General features: G+C 41.9%; 1 protein-coding gene across 4 annotated transcripts in view; it reads right to left on the bottom strand.

Moving 5' to 3' along the window:
- LOC140732346 (disco-interacting protein 2 homolog C) overlaps window positions 1–17,835 on the bottom strand; it is a 605,485-nt gene that overhangs the window by 236,908 nt on the left and 350,742 nt on the right. For all 4 annotated transcript variants that reach the window (XM_073054850.1, XM_073054852.1, XM_073054853.1 and 1 more), the window contains 2 exons: window positions 14,741–14,812; window positions 14–124 (listed from right to left, as the gene is read on the bottom strand). In XM_073054850.1, the coding sequence (XP_072910951.1) occupies window positions 14–124; window positions 14,741–14,812 (183 nt within the window). The remainder of the gene's footprint in view (window positions 1–13; window positions 125–14,740; window positions 14,813–17,835) is intronic.

Below are 17,835 nucleotides of genomic sequence, written 5' to 3'. Positions count from 1 at the left end.
GCTCCTTGCTGACCTGATCGGTACCGTTCATCTCGTGATCCTGACGACCGACGTCTGTGGTACCTGGAGGAGGAGGATGGCGTGACGGGTGTTCGCCGCTCTTGTGGCAAGGGCGGTTCCACTCCTGTAACGACAGAAAGGCAACAGTCACCACAGTCCGTACACACAAGCCATTCTGCAGATCCTGGAAATCCAGGGAAACACACACAGATCGCCAGAGGAGCTCAGCAGGCCAGGCAGCACCTATGGAAAGGAATAAACCACCAACATTTCAGGCCAAGACCCTTCACGAGCTTCCTCCGACCTTCCTTCCTTCATGGCCCTTCCTTCAGCTTTTTATATGTGTTTGTCACTACAACTCTCTTTTTACCTCTCTACAATCTGCCGTCTGCTGATGAAGATTGTGATCCCAGTAAAATTTAATGGATGAATCCCTTGTCGATATCTAAACTTGAGCAGGATCTTGCCCTGACTAACAGAAACAGTGCCCACTGCACCCCAGATTAGGAATGAAGTAGGGTGAACCTGGTGTGGATGCTTCAGCATGTCTGAGCGTCTTCCTGCAGGGGTAAAGTTAAAGAATTCAAAGATAGCCCTTGGACACCACTAGAGTTTTGCTGACTCTGTTTACTATTTCCATTACAGACGCAGCACCTTCAAGCAAGAATGTTCATGCCAACTGGGGCGGCATGGTCGCGTAGCGGTTAGCCTAACATTTCACAGCACCAGCAACCTGGGCTCAATTTCCACTGCTGTTTCAAGGAGTTTGTACGTTCTCCCCATTACTGGCTGGGTTTTCCTCCGGGTGCTCCGATTTCCTCCCACATTCCAAAGATGTGCGGGTTAATAGGTTAATGGGTCACATGGGTGTAATTGGAAGCTCAGGCTCGTGGGCTGAAATGGCCTGTGACACCACTGTATCTCTAAATAAATAAACAGGCCAACAAACAAATAAACAAACTAGAGATATGAGGGACTGCAGATTCGGGAATCTGGCACAACTAACTATTTACTGAAGAGATTCAGTGGGTGGCGCAGAATTGGTGAGCAGAATAGAACTGTCAATGTTTCAGGTTGAAACTTTCCATCAGGACAGTACTGAAGGATTTTAACCCAGATTGTCAACAGTTCCCCACTGATGCTGCTCAACTCATTGTTCCTCCAGCAAATTCTTACTCATTGCTCCGAACATCAGTTAGACCACACAATATTATTGTGCATAGTTCTGGTCACCGCTCTTCAGGTCTCAGGAATGACTTACTGAGATGTTGCCTGGAATGGACGGCTGGAGTTATCGGCTGTGCTTACTCCCACTGGGATTTAGCAGATTGAGAGATCTTACAGAGGCTTATAAGATTATGAGGGGCACATAAAGGATAGAAAGCCAAAGTGTTTATCCCAAGGCAATGGAGCGGAGAACTAGAGGCCACAGGTTTTAAGGCAAGAGGGAAGAAATTTAAAGGAGGGTAGTAAAGTTTTGGAATGAGAAGGTACCTAATAAAGAGGCCACTGAGCATATTTGTGTATATTTGTGGTCTTCTGCTGCTGTAGTCCACCCACTACAAGGTTTGATGCATTGTACGTTCAGCAACGCTCTTCTGCACACCATTGTGGTTATCTGAGTCATTGTCAGCTTGAACCAGTCTGACCATTCTCCTCTGACCGCTCTCATTAACAAGGCATTTTCTCCCACAGAACTACCACTCCCTGGATTTTTTATTTTTGTTTTGCGGACCATCCTCTGTTAGCTCTAGACTAGGGATTGCTGTGTGTGAAAATCCCAGGAGCTCAGCAGTTTCTGAGGTAGTCAAACTATTCCTTCTGGCACCAACAGTCATTCCACGGTCAATGTCACTTAAATCATATTTCTTCCCCATTCTGATGTTTGCTCTGAACCTCTTGACCATGTCTGGATACTTTTATGCATTGAGTTGCATCCAGATGATTGGCTGATTAGATATTTGCATTAACGAGTGGATGTACAGGTGCAAGTAATAAAGGGGCGACTGAATGTAGAATTACTGTAGATAGGCATCACAGCTAGCATGGCTATAATAGGCCTGAAGGGTCTGTACATTTCCATGTACAGAGTGATGGCATCACTGTCTTCTAATCTCACATTTTATTTACATTACAATACAAATACATCACTGAGGAAAAGATGCATAAACACTTTTCGGAGTTATACTGAGTCATTGCAGATTTAGTCTATTAACTGGGTTCCTTTGCCACTTTAATCTCAATTGTGTCCTTGCCTCTGACGTATCCTTGCCGGAACTGTGGAAGTCACCACTTTTTGACTCATTGCTGCTTACTGATTCTTAACTCTGTGCAGATGCCACATCATACATTTAACTCATCGTCTGCAAGGGTGACTCTTACTGTAATTGTTTGGTCTACATGGACATTTCTGACATAATTCTGCATTCAAACTCAATTCTGTTTGACGCTACTTCACATAATTACTGAGTCTCACTTCTCCTCATGGCCAGCACCAAGCTGAACATGTTTTTTTCTGCCCCTTTGCTCTCCTCTCTAAGTTAGGCTGCACACAGCTCAATGCCTGCAAAGATATTGAAGAGTGAGCATCTCTTCTAGGCTGAGACCAGCAGTGGAGGAGGGAGCCAAGTGGTACATAAACAAGAGGCTCATTGATGGCCTTCTGTTAACACAAGCACAGATCTTTCCTTATGTTCAGTCATATGTCAGGTTATCCTTAGTCCAATTGCAATTCGACCCATGCAGCAGACAGCAAAAATCCACCTCAACTCGTTGATGGTACTTTCCACTGACCTTACGAAGACCGATGTGTCAGACTTCAATCCAGTTTGAGTATGGGTTGATGAAGAGCAGGAAATATTTGATCCCTTTGTGGCAAAAATTTCATCAAGGATTTGTTGGAAAGGCCAGTGCAGCCATTTCCTTGGTTGAGATGGTATGTTAGGTAGAATTACAGTCATAGAACAGGCCCTTCAACCCATCTAGTCCGTGCCAAACCATTTAAACTGCCTACTCCCATCAATGCACTGGGACCATACCTCTCCATACCCTTACCATCCATGTCCCTATCCAAATTTAAACATTGAAATCGAGCTTGCATGCACCACCTGCACTTGCAGCTCATTCTACGCTCTCGTGATCCACTGAGTGAAGAAGATTCCCTTCATGTTCCCCTTAAACATTTCACCTTTCACCCTTAACCCATGACCTCTAGTTGTAGTCTCAACCAACCTCAGTGATCTTTGAACATTGACCTTAAGAACTTTGAAAAAAGTGTACTTGCATTTACCCTATCTATACCCCTCATAATTTTGTATACCTCTATCAAGTCTCCTCCCAATCATCTACAAGAAATAAAGTCCTAACCGATTCAATCTCTCCATATACTCAGGTTCTCCAGACCCAGCAACATCCTTGCAAATTTTCTCTGTCCTCTTTCAACCTTATTTACATCTATTCTGTAGGTAGGCGACCAAAACTACACACAATGCCCCAAAGCTAGGCCTCACTATTGAAGGCCAAAGTGCCAAAAGTTTTCTTTACAACTTTGTCTACCTGCGACGCCACTTTCAACGAATTGTGGAAGTGTGCTCCCAGATCCCTTTGTTCTACCATGCCCCTCAATGCCCTTCCATTCACTGAGTAAGACCTACTCTGTTTGGTCCTACCAAAGTGCAAAACCTCACAATTGTCTGCATTAAATTTCATCTGTCATCTTTCAGCACATTTTTCCAACTGGTCCAGAACCCGCTGCAAGCTATGATAGTCTTCCTCGCTGTCTACTCCACCCTCCAGCATTGCTCTCTATTTTCATTGATGGATATCACTCAGTCACCCCTTGACAATGTAAGGATATGGACCCCATTTCTACTGTATACTCGTACCATTTGCCCACACTAGAACAGCATGGTACTATGCCTTATCTATATTGTGCCCATCCATGTCTCTTAAATGTAGTGCATAGAACAGTACAGCATCGAGAATGGCCCCTAGGCACACAGTGTCTGTGCCATCTGTGATGCCAATTTAAACTAATGCAACCTGCCTGCACACAGACTACATTCCTACATCCCATGTATGTTCACCTACCTCTCTCAATGCCTCTTAAATTTTGTTAAAGTATCTTACTCCACCACCTCCCCTACATCATGTTCGGAGCACCTACCGCAGTTTGTGTAAAATAAACTTCTTCCCAATCTCCTTTAAACATTTATCTGATCCCCCATACCTCTGACAGCATGTTCCAAGTATCGACCAGGTTATAAAAACGGACACAGCAGCTCACTTTTCTTTCACCTTAAATCTATGCCCTTTTCTTCCCCCCCCCCCCCCATCATCAAAACTAGGATTCTTTACCACATCTGTGCCTCTCATGATTTTATATACAGTATATCTATCAGGTCACCTCTCAACCTCCTTCACTCCAGAGAAAACAGAACTATAGCCTATCCAGTCTACAGTCCTAAATCAAGGCAACGACTGGTGAATCTTCCCTGCATGATCTCCAGCATAATCACACCCCTTCTAGAGTGTGCTAACCAGAACTGCACACATTAGTCTAGTACAGTCTAACCAGGGGTATGTAAAGTTGTAAAATAATGTCCCATTGCATATGCCCTGACCTATGAAATAAGGAATACCATATGCTTTCTCCACTAGCCAAATGACCAGTGACACTTACGGGGAACGATGTCTTGCATAGATCACTCTGTTTATAAACATTCCCAAGTCTCCTACCATTCACCATAATTATAATATCAGGAAATATGAATATATGACACTTAGAGTCTCCATCTAAATCATAATAGCTTCAAGCAATTGAGTTCTAGCATTCATCCCCCAAGAAACTCAGCAAGTTACATAACTTTTGTTTGTTGATAATCAATCCTCCGTCTTCAGCAGTACATTATTCTTGATCCCATGAGCTGTTATTCTGTGTAGTAAACTTTATGTGGCACCTTTTGAAATTTTGAAGCAGAAACTTGAAGTAAAGAGAAATGCCTTTCCAAGTCGGTGCAGCTTTGGATGTGGAAAATTGATTGCACATAAACAGAGAACTCTAGACCACATCAACCCCTGTACCAATTATGAGAGTCCAACTTAAAGGAAATTCATCTATGGCATCAGATTACCACAGCAGCCTACCTTCTGCTATGTCCCATTCTGATATGTCTATCCATGACCTCCTCTATTGTCAAAATGAATCCAAACTCAGGTTGGAGGAACAACACCTTATATACCGGCTGGGTAGCCTCCAACCTGATGGCATGAACATTGACTTCTCTAACTTCCGTTAATGCCCCTCCTCCCCTTCTTACCCCATCCCTGACATATTTAGTTGTTTGCCTGTTCTCCATCTCCCTCTGGTGCTTCCCCCCCCCCCCCCCTTTCTTTCTCCTGAGGCTTCCCGTCCCATGATCCTTTCCCTTCTCCAGCTCTGTATCACTTTCGCCAATCACCTTTCCAGCTCTTAGCTTCATCCCACCCCCTCCGGTCTACTCCTATCATTTCGCATTTCCCCCTCCCCCCTCTACTTTCAAATCTCTTACTATCTTTCCTTTCGGTTAGTCCTGATGAAGGGTCTCAGCCCGAAACGTCGACATTGCTTCTCCCTATATATGCTGCCCAGCCTGCTGTGTTCTACCAGCATTTTGTGTGTGTTGTAGCCTACCTTCTTTTTTATTTTGTTTAGAGATACAACACAGCAATAGGCCAGTTCGGTCCAATGAGCCCACACTGCCCGATTACACGCATGTGACCAATTAACCTACTAACCCGTACATCTTTAGAACTTGGGAGGAAACCGGAGCACCCTGAGGTAACTGCAGGGTGAAGGTAAAAACTCCACATTGTAGGAACATCTTCTTCCCCTCTGCCATCAGATATCTGAATGGACAATGAACCCATGAAAGCTACCTCACTATTTTTACTCTCTCTGTGCACTACTTAATTTCTTTAATACTGTGTCTATACTCATCGGCCAATTTACTTGTACAGGAGTGGAACCTGGCGTGGTTTTTTGCTGCTGTAGCCCACTCATTTCAAGGTTTGATGTGTGCATTCAGAGCTGCTCTTTGGCACACCACTGTGTGATGATTTCAGTTACAATCACCTTCCTGTCAACTTGAACCAGCCTGGCCGTTCTCCTCTGACCTCCCTCATTAACATGACGTTTTTGCCCGCAGCACTGCAGCTCAGCAGATGACTCGTTTTTTTTGCTCCATCCTCTGTAAACTCTAGAGAGTGACGTACATGAAAATCCCAAGAGATCAGCAGTTTCTGAGATACTCAAACCACCCCATCTGGCACCAACAAAAGTTCCACAGTCAAAGTCACTTACATCACATTTCTTCTGAACAACAACCAAATCCCTTGAACATGTCTGCATGCTTTTATGCATTGAGATGCTGCCTCACGATTGGCTGATTAGATATTTAATTAACAAGCAAGTGTACAGGTGTACAGTACCTAATAAAATGGCCAGTGATTTTATTTCTTATTATAAATTATAGCATATTTATGGATTGCATTGTACTGCTGCTGCAAAGCAACCAATTTCACAATATATGTCAGTGATAATTATAATAAACCTGATTGTGACTCCTTTCAGACACAGGACGAATTGAACCTAGGTTGCAGATATTGTAGTAATATTATACTAACCGCTACTCTACCATTCAAATTAGGTACTCAATCCAATCTCCCCAATCAGTTTGTTCATGAAATAAATCGTGACAAAATAATATTGTACTCTGTTTATGTTGTCCTTGGTTCTCAGTTAAATAAATTGATGTACAATTGTGTTTGGAATGCACATAGTCATAAGATAAAATTCCTCTTACAGGGCCACAGGAATAATATTCAATATAAACTGACAAACAGATTGTATGTGCAAAATTGAGTTACTGTAGCAAATTCAAACTGTTGTCTTTGAATGCTGCTGCAAAATTTTGATTAAACTCAACAATTCATATTCACGACATAACTTTTGATCAACATACTGAGCTACTGGAAGACTTAAGTGTAGCTAAAATCTTTGTAATGTAGTTTTGGAACTGCAACAAATAGCCTGCCAAAGTCAAGGAGTCTTCAAGTGAGATTTCAAGCAAGGGACTAAATTGTCAGTAAATCTTGGTATTATAATGATTATCAATTTTATTCTTTTGAATTGTTGTGTCTCTCAGAGAAAGCAGTCTAAATCGTCCCAGTTTAAAACAGTCCGGTCTAAACTGTCCCAGTCTATATCATCCCAGTCTAAAGCAGTCCAGTCTAAATCGTCCCAGTCTAAAGCAGTCCAGTCTAAATCGTCCCAGTCTAAAGCAGTTCGGTCTAAATCGTCCCAGTCTAAAACAGCCCGGTCTAAATCATCCCAGTCTATATTGTTCCAGTCTAAGTCATCCCAGTCTAAAGCAGTCCAGTCTAAATTGTCCCAGTCTAAAACAGCCCGGTCTAAATCATCCCAGTCTAAAGCAGTCCGGTCTAAATCATCCCAGTCTAAAGCAGTCCAGTCTAAATCATCCCAGTCTAAAGCAGTCCAGTCTAAATCGGCCCAGTCTAAAGTGATCCGGTCTAAATTGTCCCAGTCTAAAGCAGTCCGGTCTATATCATCCCAGTCTACAGCAGTCCAGTCTAAATCATCCCAGTCTAAAGCAGTCCAGTCTAAATCATCCCAGTCTAAAGCAGTCCGGTCTATATCATCCCAGTCTACAGCAGCCAGTCTGAAGCAACCCAGGCTAAACCATCAACCAATGTAAAATGCACTGCTTAGCACAGAAATACTTTCCCAGCCAATAGCATTAAACTCACTATCCTGTGGCGTTGGAGCAGAGTACTCAGCAACTTAGTCATTGTGTTGACTTCAGTGGAGGCACAGCTGATGGAGATGATCCTATTAAGTACCAATTTCCATGTTACCTACTGGGGATAAGTATTTAATTTTTGTAGAAACATTCCAAACTGATTGAGACCTAGTGAAGTTGATGGTAGTTTTCTTTCAGATGACCTAATTATCCAGAAACTGAGAATGGTCACATTTAGACCAAATGAGTTTATACTGTCCATATATTAGCTGCTCCTGTTGTCCCACCATCTGCCCTTAGCCCCAGAGCCTCAATGGGCCGAATGGTCTAATTCTGCTCTTATGGCTTATTGTCTTATATCTCTTCAGCAACTTCTTTAAATCGTTTCTCCAATGCACACCATACCCTAGCAGTGCTGAATAGTTTTTGTAAAGATTCTTCATGAAATGCTTTAATTTGCTCTTTCAACTTTGAGTACTTCAACAATGCTCAGCAGTAGTAAATTTGATGGTGAATGGTTTTCACTGACTATTGTCTGCCTTCAATGATTTTTCAGACTGAACCAACTTTGGATGTCTTGTCAACACTGATGCTGTGCGTTTTGAATGCATACGATCAGTGGCCACTTTATTAGTTACATCTGTACACCTGCTCATCAATGCAAATATCTAATCAGCCAATCGCGTGGCAGCAACTCAGTGCATAAAAACACGCAGACGTGGTCAAGAGGTTCAGTTGTTGTTCTGACCAAATATCAGAATGGGGAAGAAATGTGATCTAAGTGACTTTAACCATGGTATGATTGTTGGTGCCAGACGGGGTGGCTTGAGTATCTCAGAAACTGCTGGCCTGGGATTTTCACACACAACGATCTCGAGATCTTACAGTGCGAAAAGCAAAAAGCATCCAGTAAGCGGAAGTTCTGCATTGTTAATGAGAGAGGTCAGAGGAGAATGGCCAGGCTGTTTTAAGCTGACAGCAACTGATGTAACCACACGCTACAACAGCGGTGTGCAGAAGAGCATCTCTGAATGCACAACACATCAAAACTTGAAGTGGATGACCCACTGCAGCAGAAGACCACACTGGGTTCCACTCCTGTACCTAATAAATTGGCCCCATTGATTGTAAATCTGGGAATTATAGCTTCGACATCAGAAATCTTTAAAAAAAATAGATGCTGCTGCCTCTGAATGTTAGGGGAATAAGATAAAAGTCAAGTGTTTAATATTTTTCACCATAAGGTGAACTCTGAAGCAAAATATAAGTAAAATAACAAAAGTGACAGATGTGAAGAATTGATGGCTTGTAATCTATAACAGGATGTAAGATGAAAATTTTGAAATGAAACTTAAGGAGATCAGGTTAAGAGTCTGGGCCAAGCGTACAAATGGATGCTATTATTTTAGAACAATTTACTCTATTTTGAGCTATTAGGACTTGGAACTGGTAAAAATCCCCCAGTTAACGAAGAATCTCAAGGAGAATTTTCCAACATTATTTGCAGACAATTGTCTGTAATCTGAAATTCAAACACCAAATTTAGATATCATTTTCTGTAGGAAAATCTCAGCAATGATCATTAAAAATAATTAGTTCTATTGGCTGTGGCACAATAGGGTAGCAATTAGCATAATGCTATGAAGTGCCAGTGACATGGGTTAGTAGGTTAATTGGTCACATGGCTCACTGGGCTGTAAGGGCCTGATAGTGAGTTGTATCCTTAAATAAATAACATTGATAGTTGAACTAACTGCGCCCATTTATTTGCAAACATTAATCAAAAGAGAATGAAATATTTCTGTTCATTATTTGTAGCGCTTGATCTTCTTTCCCTCAAAACTATTCCACCACCTCCCACCTGTCCACAGTCAATAATCCCAAATGTGAAAGGTAAAGGTTAGCAGTGTCGGGTACATTTCTCACATCGTGAGATCGATCACTGCCAAAAATTCAGGATCTTCAAAATCCAATAAAATCCAGAAAGAATTGTTTTCATCGTTAAATGATTGAAGCTGACGCATGCATGGAAAATCAATAGAAACGTTTGGAACGCGGAGCTCGCTTCCTTGTAGAATAGCTGAGGCAAACATTATTGATGGATTTAAGAGGAGGCAGAGTAACTATTTCAGACAGCAAAGAAGTAGTTTACGAGAATGGGGTTAGATGAAAGAAAGTGAGATGAGGAACAAGAGCACTGCGCCAAATTCATTTGGGATGGCTGCATTGAATCTCACAAATAATACTGATGGTGAGAGGTAAGCATTGCAGTATTACACGACTGATATTTTTCATGTTTCATGCAAGGAAGGTCACAGTACAAACAAGGGTATGAACTATAATGCTTTGCCTTAAAGGTGAACCATCTCTGCAAAAGTAAAGGGAGAAAAAGATTTGCAAATCCATGAAATTTATTCATCAACACACATCCACGAAAGCACTAATTATGGGAAGGTGTTTGTTCTGCCCATTGTTGGCCAGCAAGAATGGAGGTTGTGAGCCTTCCCCTTGAGACGCAACGGTTTTTGTTGTGATGACATCTTTGGAAATTAGTCTCCGGATATAATTGCGCTACTTCTCTGATCCCCTTGCAACAGAGGTGAAAAGGGAGGATGCTGCTGTTAAACTAACCTATTGTAAAGTCCACCAACAGAGCCGGTATATCATGGAAGGAACTGCATCTTGGATGGAGCCTATCTCAATGCAAACGGCACTTAACCAGACTGGTTGCAACTATTCTACGTGTACAGTACGTTGCACAGGGTTTAAGCATTCAAATGGAAAGACGTTTGAATAAGTCCCTAACTTACATTTGGAGGTTGTAGCACGCTAACTGGCCAGATTTGGTTTAGGAAAATGAAGTGCAGACACAGATAATGGAGTGTTTGATAATGAGGACGTCCTTGAAGGCCTTGGGGAGGTAAGCTCATGCTGCTTGCTTGTAGCATTGAGTCATAGAAAAGTACAGAACAGACACAGGTCCTACAGCCCATATAGTCCATGCTGAGCTCTTCTCCCATCAGCCTGTACTGGGAACATAGCCCTCCATACCCTTACCATCCACATACCTCTCCAAATTTCTCTTAAATGTTGAAATCGAGCATCTCATTCCACACTTTCTCAACCCTCTGAGTGAAGAATTTTCCCCCTCATGTTCCCCTTAAACTCTTCACCTTTCACCCTTAAGCCATGGCCCCTAGTTGCAGTCCCACCCAGCCTCAGTTGGAAAAGCCTACTTGCAAAGAGTATCTAATCCAATTTACTACCTCACCTTGAATGTCAAGCGACTGAACCTGCTTGACCAAGCTCCCCTGTGGGACCTTGTCAAATGCTTTGCGAAAGTCGACGTAGACAACATCCACCACCTTGCCTTCATCAACTTTCTTGGTAACTTCCTTGGAAAAACTCTGTAAGATTGGTTAGACATGACCTACCACACACAAAGGCATGCTGATTATCCTTAAGTCGGTCCATTTCCATTCAAATACTCATATGTTCAATCCCCTCCAATAACATGCCGACTACTGATGTTAGGCTCACTGGCCTGTAATTTCCTGGTTTATTTTTAGAGCCTTTCTTAAAACAGTGGAACAATATTGGCTATCCCCCAATCCTCTGACCCCTCACTAAGGATGATTTAAATCTCTCTGCTAGAGCCCTGGCAATTTCTGCACTTGCCTCCCGCAGGGTCCAAGGTGCAACACCTTGTCAGGCCCTGGGGATTTAAACACCCTAATTTGCCTCAAGACAGCAAACACCTCCACTTCTGTAATCTGTATAGGGTCCATGGAGCTGATGCCACTTTGCCTTGCTTCTGTCGACCCTGTGTCCACCTCCCGAGCAAATACAGATGTAAAAGGATTATTTAAGATCTCCTATATTTCTTTTGGCCCATCTTTTGTCTTTATTATGATTTGGTCATAAGGAATTTAAATTCCAAGATGGTCTTGGATTTTTAAACATAGAAGGAACGCAGATTAGTGCAGAAAAGGTGCACTCAGGTAGAGGTTCAGCCGCAATCATATTCAATGGCAGAACCACTAAAATAGATGATATTGTCAACAAAGGAGAAGGTTATCAAAAATCTTATAGAAAGATCTTGATCATCTGGTTAAGTGGGCAGAGGAATGGCAAATGCAGTCAATCTAAATAAGTGTGAAGTGTTGCATTTTGGGAAATGAAACCTGGGCAGAAGTTTCACAGAGACTGAGAAAGCCCTAGGCAGCGTTATCGAACAGAGGGAACGGACTACAAGAAGATAGTTCCCTGAAAGTGGCAACACAAGCATACCAGCTGGTAAAGAAGGCACTTTAATCAAGGCACTGCATATGGGGAGCTGGGATGTCCTGTTGCAGTTGCACAAGGCATTGGTGAGGCCGCGCCTGGAGGATTCTATACAGCTTTGGCCACCATTTTTGGAAAGACGTTATTAAGACGAAAAAAGTGGAAAGAACATTTACAAGAATGTTATCAGGTTTTGATAGCCTGAGTTACAGAAGCTTGTTGGGCAAGGACATTAATCACTGGAGCATAGACCACTGAAGGGTCATTATACTGAGGTGTATAAAGTCATGACTGACATTCATAGAGTGAATGCAATCTTTTCCCAAGGACAGGGAATAAAAAGACAGGTTTAAGATGAGAAGCATACATCAGGATGCTGTTTGTTGACTACAGCTCAGCACTTAATACTATCATCACCTCAAAACTAATCAGTAAATTCCAAAAACCTTGGCCTCAAAATCCCCTTGCGCAATTGGATCCTCAACTTCCTCACTTGCATCAGACAGTTTGGACTGGCAACAACATCTGCTCCACAATCTCCATCAGCACAGGTGCACCACAAGACTGTGTGACTGCACAGCTCCAAGTTTGCTAACGACACCACTGTCACAGGCCAAATCAAAGGTGGTGATGAATCTGCATACAGGAGGGAGATTGAAAATCTGGCTGAGGTGCCACGACAACAACCTCTTACTGAATGTCAGCAAGACCAAGGAGTTCACTTCAGGAGAAGGAAACTAGAGGTCCATGAGCCAGTGCTATTATTTCAGCGGACATGTCCTGGAAGTGCAATTATGATGGAAGCAAGGCAGTGCCTCTACTTCCTTAGGAGTTGAGAAAATTGGGCATGACATCTAGAACTTTGAAAAACTTCTACAGATGTGTAGTGGAGAGTATAGTGACTGGCTGTATCACAGCCTAGTATGGAATTACCAATGCCCTTGAATGGAAAATCCTACAAAAAGTAACGGATACAGCCCAGACTATCACAGGTAAAGCCCTTCCGACCATTGAGCACATCTACATGAAACATTTTCATAGCAAAGCAACATCCATCATCAGGGACCTCCACCATCCAGCTCTCTTCTCGCTGCTGCCATCAGGAAGAAGGTACAGGAGTCTAAGGACTCACACCACCAGGTGCAGGAACAGTTATTACCCCTCAAACATCAGGCTCTTGAACCGGTGAAGATAACATTACTCAACTTCACTTACCCCATCACTGAAATGTTCCCACAACCTATGGACTCACTTTCAAGGACTCTTCATCTCATGTTCGCGATATTTTCTGCTTATTTATTTATTACTATTATTTCTTTCTTTTTGTATTTGTACATTTCTTTTGCACTCTGGTTAAATGCCCAAGTTGGTGCAGCCTTTCATTGATTCTGTTATGGTTATTATTCTATGGATTTATTGATTATGCCTGCAAAACAATGAATTTCAGGGTTGTATACGGACACACACACACACACACACACACACACACACACACACACACACACACACACACACACACACACACACACACACACACACACACACACACACACACACACACACACACACACACACACACACACACAAGGAGAAGAAAGGCAATTGGGGCTGAGAGGAAAATTGGATCAGCCTTCATGAAATGGGGAAGCAGACTCAATGGGCCAAATGCTCTAATTCTGCTCCTATGGTCTTATATATATAATTTGATAATAAATGTAATTTGAATTTTGAATGGAAAGACTTAAAAGGGACTAGAGGAGCAACTTCCTCATATAGAGAGTAGTTTATGTATAGAATGAGTTGCCAGGGAAAGTGGTTGAGGCATTTACAATAACAACATTTAAAAGACACCTGGACAGGTACATGGCTAGAGAGAGATGGGCCAAACACTGGAGTAGCTTGAATGGGCTATATACAGAACAAACATTGTCAAACAGGACTGGCTGAGATAGGCTAATGGTAGTCATGGATGAGTTAGGCTTAAGGGCCTGTCTCCATGCTCTGTTACATGATGGCTTTATAACAAGGATGATGGGTCAAGTGGTACACCGCTGTTCCTTTTCCCCATACTGTGCTCAATTGCTTAAATAACAAATGGCGTCGACTTTGCTGTAGTCTGCTCATGACTAAACATTTCCTATTAATACACAATGCTCAATATATTTAATGTCCAAAGAGTACCAATGTAAATAACTATCTCAAGTAGTTTAAATTCTTTTCAAACTTTAAACAAGCTGAAAACCTGATTTTAAAATTACAGCAGCTTGAACTGAGAGATTCTCAAGTTCCATAAGACATAGAAACAGAATTAGATTATTCTGTCCATTCAATCATGGCTGATTTATTTTCCAGCTCAACACCATTCTGCTGCCTTCACCCCATAACCTTTGGCACCCTTAGTAATTAAGTAGTTATCAAACTCCCCTTTAATTATACCCAATGACTTGGACTCCACAGCCGTCTGTGACAACGAGTTCCTCAAATTCACCCACCTCTAGTTAAAGAAATTGCTCCTCATCTCTGTTCTAAAGGAATGTCCTTCTATTCTGAGTCTGTGCTCTCTGGTCCTAGATCTCCCACTATTCAAATTGTGATAGCTAATAAAGTTAAAGTCTTTATTTCACACTTCATTTTGGTTTGCCGTGTAAGTAGCTTACCTGGAGGTTGTGGCAGGTAAGCCCCCAGCAATTTGGATTTCTTCTTTTCATAGCCTTTCTGTGTGATGTCTCCTGTAAATGAAAGAATGAGCCATTATTAAATGAGAGTTTGCAGAATAAATTTCTGTACCAAGGCTGGACACGTTGCCAACACAACAGCTGCTCTGGCACATTGCACCAAATCAGAGCATGCTGGGTCACAGACTTCTGGAATCCACAGTCACGTACAGTAAGTGATCCTTTTGCTGGATAAAAACCTGGTGCAATTTGTTTCAGTGGGACTGGTCGAGGATTCACAGCTTAAATCCTTGCTGGCTGGACACCAGCAGAATAACACAGGCACTTTCATCAAAGCAATCAACAATGAATTATGCATTGGCTATGGACTTGTAATTGCTGTCAGAATGAATTATCTACCAAGTCCAATCATATCAATTTAATAAAGATGGAAGCTCTATAAATAGAAAGCATTTCCATCAGTATCAGAAAAGGGAGGACAAAAATAGTTGGTTCATTGTGAGTAAAGCTGTTCTTTTCAGACTGACCAGATCTCACAAAGAAATTCTGCTCAAAATGTTGTTACTTGTTCATATTACCATCAATATGGGATTCCAATATTTTGCTTTGATTTCAGTTTGTGACAGTTAATTGTTATACAAAAATTTCTTAACTATGTGGGCAAATATACTACTGCAGCATAATTACGAGTGTGTCAGCAAAACTACTTGCAATTTGACAGGCAGAGTGATATAAAAATAGAGATCACACCAAGAGATTGCAAGCTTTTTCAACGTTAAAAACCAACTAGTAAACAATCTGGCCCATTTCCTGCTCTCATCCCGCTTATTTTTAGCATAGCCACACTTAATATTTATGATTCTCTGAGGTAAGTTCAATAAAATAATATAGTAACCCACAGATGTAAGAACTGTGTTAATTTAATGATTAAATGTGGCAAATTGAAATGAAAACAAAACGCTGGAAGCACATAGTAGATCTGTTAGTAGCTGTAGAATAGGGAGGTTAACAGTTTGAACAGAGTTGTTATTTATTTATTGAGATTCAGCGCAGAATAGGCCCTTCTGGCCCTTCGAGCCAAGTCACCGTGCAACCCCCAATTTAACCCTAGCCGAGTCAACCAGTAGGTCTTTGGAACTTCGGAGGAAACTGGGCACCCTAAGGAAACCCAGACGGCCACGGGGAGAACGTACGAACTCCTTACAGGCAGCGGCAGGAATTGAATCCAGGCCGTTGGTACTGTAAAGCGTTGTGCTAATCACTACACTACCGCTCTTCTGCGAAGCCTGGAGGATACATCCGTCTAACAAAATATAGTGAGCTGCAAATGAAGATTAGGCCTCAGGTCACAGAATGCTTCTATAAAAATCCCTTTAGTCTAAAGCTTTCAAAATGTTAAATCAGAAATAAAACTAGTGAATTACAGGCATTTGTTTCTTATCAATTTAAAAGTTTAAAGAACAGTAACCTTTTTTAAAAATAACAACTAGACAAGGAAAGATACAATTTGCATTATAGCTAGTCATGAAAACCACAATGGTTCCATTAAAGATATTTAACATTATATTTGTGAGGGTATTACTCTTGTCGTTATTCCAACATCACCACCAGTGTTAGTGCACAGACAGAAGGGAATAAAGTAGAGCAGTGGTTAGGTTACCACATTGGTCTCTGGAGGCCTGGTTCTCTAATAAGTTCATGGAGGAAAGTTGCTATCCGTTCCTGGACCAAGGCCCACAGCACTGCGATTGATTCTTAAGGAACTGGCTTATCACCAGTTCAGGACAATTATTTACAGGTATTAAGTGGTGGCTTAACCAATAGCACCCTTGTGCTTTGAACAAATAAGTGAAACCATTTTCTTGTCACCAGAGCTGGGTGCAGAGCAGCAGGCATCACTTCTTGCGTGTGTTGCTCAGATTTCCCGCATCTGCAGATGTTCTCCTGTTTCTGATTCGATTACACTGCAAAGTCTCTTCCAGGGACGTTACCCTGAAGTAGTTTCAATCTTCCCTTTGACGGGAGTTCAGTAAACCCTCTCTCACTGCTCCTCTCCAACTCTTCGACCACACACCAGTCGACTTCCTAGCTCCTTGCTTCATCCCTCCCCCTCCCAGTTTCACCTGTCACCTTGTGTTTCTCTCTCCCCTCCCCCACCTTTTAAATCTACTCCTCATCTTTTTTCCTCCGGTCCTACCGAAGGGTTTCTGCCCGAAATGTTGACTGTACTTTTTTCTGTAGTTGTTGCCTGGCCTGCTGAGTTCCTCCAGCATTTTGTGTGTGTTGCCAATATCAATTCATTGTACATTCACTTGACCTGAACTTTAGAATTCACTCTCTAAACAATGAAAGGACAAAAATATGAATTGTCGTATTTTTAAATGGTATAGAAGGAGTTAAGCATTTGATTCCAACCAAAATGCTTATCTGAAATGGTTTAGAAAAGTCAACACTTTTGATGCAGATTGAAATGCTTCTGCCTGAATTTTAGGTCCTGAAAGTAGATCATAAAATGAAAATCTTTGTTTTGTCTCTTGGGAAGGAAGAGAAAAACATCCTTGCACGTTTTTAAAAGCTGTGCGTTTTATTTGCACAGTTTATTTCTTCTTGTGTTGCATCACACACTGTTTTAAATGCAAGGAGCGTCCTTTTCAGTCCACAGTGCTAGAACAGGGGCTGCTCGTCCATACTACTGTTCTCCATTTCTGTGCTTAAATCAGTTTCAATAATATCTGCGATCATTAATCTCACCTTCAAATAGCAGTTTGCATAAAAACACATCCTGTGACATTTCTAATCTGTATGAGCACTTAAAAGGAAAATATTCCTTTGAGGAGGGTCCAGAGGAGGTTCATGAGAATGATCCTGGAAATGAAAGGGTTAATGTATGAGGAGTGTTTGATGGCTCTGGGCCTGTATTCTTTGGAGTTTGGAAGAATGCGTGGTGGGGAAGGGGGGATCTGATGGAAATTTATAGAATATTGAAAGGCCAAGATTTACGTTATGTACATATTTATTGAGATACAGTGCAGAATATGCTCTACCAGCCTTCCAGTTGCACCGCCCAATTTAACCCT

Source organism: Hemitrygon akajei, chromosome 8 (genome assembly GCF_048418815.1).
Source record: "Hemitrygon akajei chromosome 8, sHemAka1.3, whole genome shotgun sequence".
NCBI lineage: Eukaryota > Metazoa > Chordata > Chondrichthyes > Myliobatiformes > Dasyatidae > Hemitrygon > Hemitrygon akajei.
Note: the sequence above shows the minus strand (reverse complement) of the source record. Positions and strands in the feature narration are given on the sequence as shown.